Here is a 4058-nt window from a genome sequence, read left to right as displayed (position 1 = left end):
AAATAGGCATTTTCTGTGGATCAGTATTAAATTTCAGTACCCTTACTATTTTTAAAATCTAGTAACTACAAGTAGTCACGTAAATATGGTAATGCTTTTGCAACACTGTTGCTTAACGTTTGAGTTGCCAAAGAAACTTTTATTTTTTCATTCCGCCAATTCAAATGCCGTCTGCTAATTTTAGTTGCAGCATGCAAACCGTGTTGTTCTTGAAATTGTACCAAAATTTCTCCAGTAAAGACTAATTTATAATGTTACCATCTCCGTCAACGATGACTTGCAGTTTTCCAAACGAGTTGCGAGTTTTAACATATGACACGGATCCAAAAGTACAAAAATTTTTTCTTTTGAAATCGGATGTAAAAAATTAACTTGCAAATCGTCGTCAACGTTTAATTTCGCACCTAATTGTGTAGCCATTGCAAAGTGACTTCGCTGTCCATCGAAGGTGATGGAAGTGACTAAAACTCTGGTTTCATGTAGCGATATTAATGTATCATTTACTGTATTCGCTCGTTCCATGCTACTCAATAAGTTTATAAAATAATATTAATACGCAATTGGAAGCTTCCAATGATCATTGACACCTACAACCATAAGTACAATAACACTGGAAGCTGTTAGACAAACTTTAGGTAAATCAATGTCATTCATGTGTTTCCCATAAGTAATATATCCTACATAATCATTCATATACCATTTCACTTTTTTTAAATCGTTATATCATCCGTAATTAAAAAACACAGGATTACTTTATTCTTTTCGCGCGCAATGTCTGCCTTTTTTTTTATATTGTAACGCAGATTTACATATTCCAGGGTTACCATCCACATTGATATACCAGAAACGAATCGTACTTTCATGAGGTAAAAATCTTTTAAAAAAAACGTTTTTCGTACATATTCGTATGCTTTTGGAGAATAAAAGTGTAAAGACGCTACAAAAGTCTGTAATTCTGGAGATAACTTGGTAAATTTATGATGTTTGGATAACAGTTTTTGGATAATAGATTTCACAACAGGAGCAGCGAACTATAACATTTTCAATATATATTTTATTTTTTATTTTAAAATTATACAATTTGTAAAATACGGGTAAATATATTTATGAATAAATATAACTTAAAGGGAGGTTCTCATGAGACTCGACCAAAAATCGATTTTTTTTTTGCATTTTTCGATAGCTTATGATGTATATGTTCCCAAAACGGTTTGGCCGATAACGATTGCATAAAAAAGCACCACCAGATATCGCTAGATGCGCTATATGGCATTGAAATAACGGAAAGCATGCGTCTCTTACACTAATATGTGCAGTTGTAGCGTGCATTATCGAAGAAAACCGCCCAAATCGCTGAGATGAAGCAGTATGAAGTCGACGAAAGGTTGATGTATGGCCCTGGAATTGCTGATTAGCTATAAGGTACATTATTTTGCTAATAACTCGAAAAAATTAACCAAATCTTTAAACGCGTTTTCTGAAAAATCATGTTTTTCAAACTGGTCTCCACGATATCTCAAGAACTACTCGATGGATTGACTTCAATTTTTTTTTATTTCAAAGTAGATAAAATTTATTGGAGCCTAAACCTAAATTCAGATGTATCTGTCGTTTTTTTTTATTTTTTCGAGCACTTTAAAGAGCGAAAAATGTGGAAAAAACGGTACTAAAAATTCACATGTCTGCCATTTTTGTAATTTTCGACTTTTTATTGATATTATAGGTACAAGCTCCAATAAATATCATATAATTTATAAAATTTTTTGGTTTTTTCATTTCAGATGACATGAACGCGTGCTGAGCGATGGAGACCGTTTGGGTACCTTTTTTTTTCATCGTGACGTTCGACGGCGTATTAACACTTCCCATGACACTTTTATGTATCAAAAAAAATTTTTTTCTACACTTTAAGAGTCAGTAAATAACTGTCAAAAAACTCAAGTTGTTCATTTATTTACTTCCTTCTACGAAAAAAAAAATCAAGAAAATCACCATGTTTTTGGACCTCTAGATGAGAACTGCCCCTTAATAACAAATTGACAGTAAAAACTAAGCAAGTTTTATTGTAAGCAATAGCTGCGTTCAGCAGAGAAAGCAGATTTGCAACTGTTGTAAAATTCTTGAATATGATTGGCTTATACATTTAGATGTAATAAGGAAGTAAGGGCAAGACCAATCATATTAAAGTATTTTACAACAGTTGCAAAGCTGCTTTCTTTGCTGAACGCAGCCAATGCTATACCAAATGTGTTCGGTTTTTGCTGCTAATTTATTTGTCTAGTTTTATCACAGATTTTGCTTGAAAAACAACTTATTGCTGATATAGACGACGACTGGATTTGACAAAGCGTTCATGCCAACTTCACGATAATTTTCTGTATGGGATATATTATTATTAAGTTATGACTCTTATAGTGATGCATCTAGTATACAATAATCACACATACGCACTTTAATAAATACTTACGTTCATACGTTCTAAAGCTTTTTTAGAAATTAAATTATTGTCGCGTAAATGTTTATTTAACTCAATCAAATTCTGCACTCGTTTTTTTAGTTTACATGTCTGCACTTGCAAATGTTGTATTTTCTTTGCCTGTTCTGTAATTGTTTCTAATGCAACGTCTAATGCTATTGCCGCTTCGTCCGGATTTCTAGATACTTGGCATATATTAATATCCTTTATATATCTGATATGTTTCAAAGGAAAGTCTACTTCTTTATTCTCTATTAATTTTCTAGAAAAAGAATACATTACTATAGGTATTATGGAGATAACAATATATATTAGTAAAAAAAATACTATTAAACCTTTTCAATGAGTTAGGATTATCTTTTGCACCATCGTTACATTCCATATTGCATTCTTCTATATTAATTTCATCGGATTGTTTCTTACATGTATTCTGAAAATGTGTACCACAGGTATATTTTCATATTGAAAATTACTTGATTACTGTGTTATGTAGTCATTCTCCAAGTACCTGTTCTATTTTAATATGAAATTCTTTGTCACTAGATAATGCTATGTTATCACAATTGATTTTTCGTGAAGTAATTTCGGGAATAGCAGTGTTTTTAAGTCGTCCTCTTAGTCCATATAATGTTTCTTGGTAATCTGATGATTTAAAGTGATTGGAGCACAGCTGAGCAGATTGTAAAACTTGATTCATATTGATTGCTTGCAACCATTTGCTTCTTCTATCTTTATCTTTCGGAAACCTGTAAATTAGAATATTAACATTGTCTCATTAATTATCTATCTCTCTCTCCCTTTCTCTTTTATTTTACACATCTTTATTTGTAACTCGCTGAATTTACTTAAACAACAATTGCACTATGAAGAAAAAGAAACAGCATGTAGTTTACAAATGTAAACTTATTACTATTGTATGTGTGTATGTATAAATACTCAGCAAATACTATTGTATAATAAATAAAACCGCCTTATACATAACAATAATATATATATATAAAAATAAGTAACAATAATATATATTATGACCAGTATTATGCATGGTTTATATTATGGTTAACCAATCGACATCAATGGGTTAACCTCTTTACTTTAACGATGGTATAAATATGTATTATATATGAAATATACTTACCTATGAAAACTGGATGCAGAGGTTACCGACGATTTGCACAAAATACAATAATTTGTCATTTTAATAAGATTTCTTTTATGCAAGCAACAAAATATTCGCTTTTGGTCAGAGGTACACCCACGGTAATTAATTCTGTCTCTCGGAAATTTTCATAAAATGAAAAGTGACCACCTTTCTATATTAATTGTCACAATCCATGCTCGATTGACGTTACGACTGAACCTTACGTCCGCTTACGACCACATTTGACTGATTTGACATACAGGCGAAATAACCTGAATTTTCGGGAGTTTTAAATAAGTAAATAGCAGATGTGATCGAAATTTTTTCAACAGCGTGCAGAATATGGTAAGTTGTAAGAGCAATTGGTTATATTTTAATGTTATGAACGAATCATATATCTATATGGTATTTATAATTTATTATTTTACATTTAAATATTATATT

At 31.0% G+C, this 4058-nt stretch overlaps 1 protein-coding gene across 1 annotated transcript; it reads right to left on the bottom strand.

The window, feature by feature from the left end:
* Nucleotides 1-2255: 2255 nt before the first annotated feature.
* LOC108776771 (uncharacterized) lies at nucleotides 2256-3837 on the bottom strand. Its single transcript, XM_018543477.1, has 6 exons — nucleotides 3783-3837; nucleotides 3612-3620; nucleotides 2985-3222; nucleotides 2812-2906; nucleotides 2468-2738; nucleotides 2256-2375 (listed from the first exon to the last, which is right to left on the bottom strand). Exons 3-6 carry the CDS (start codon nucleotides 3171-3173, stop codon nucleotides 2352-2354), a joined length of 579 nt encoding a protein of 192 aa, XP_018398979.1. The 5' UTR covers nucleotides 3174-3222; nucleotides 3612-3620; nucleotides 3783-3837; the 3' UTR covers nucleotides 2256-2351.
* Nucleotides 3838-4058: the final 221 nt, after the last annotated feature.

Source organism: Cyphomyrmex costatus, unplaced genomic scaffold (assembly GCF_001594065.2).
Source record: "Cyphomyrmex costatus isolate MS0001 unplaced genomic scaffold, Ccosl1.0 scaffold378, whole genome shotgun sequence".
Lineage (NCBI taxonomy): Eukaryota > Metazoa > Arthropoda > Insecta > Hymenoptera > Formicidae > Cyphomyrmex > Cyphomyrmex costatus.
The sequence above is the reverse complement of the archived record's forward strand: the minus strand, read 5'-3'. Positions and strand labels throughout refer to the sequence as shown.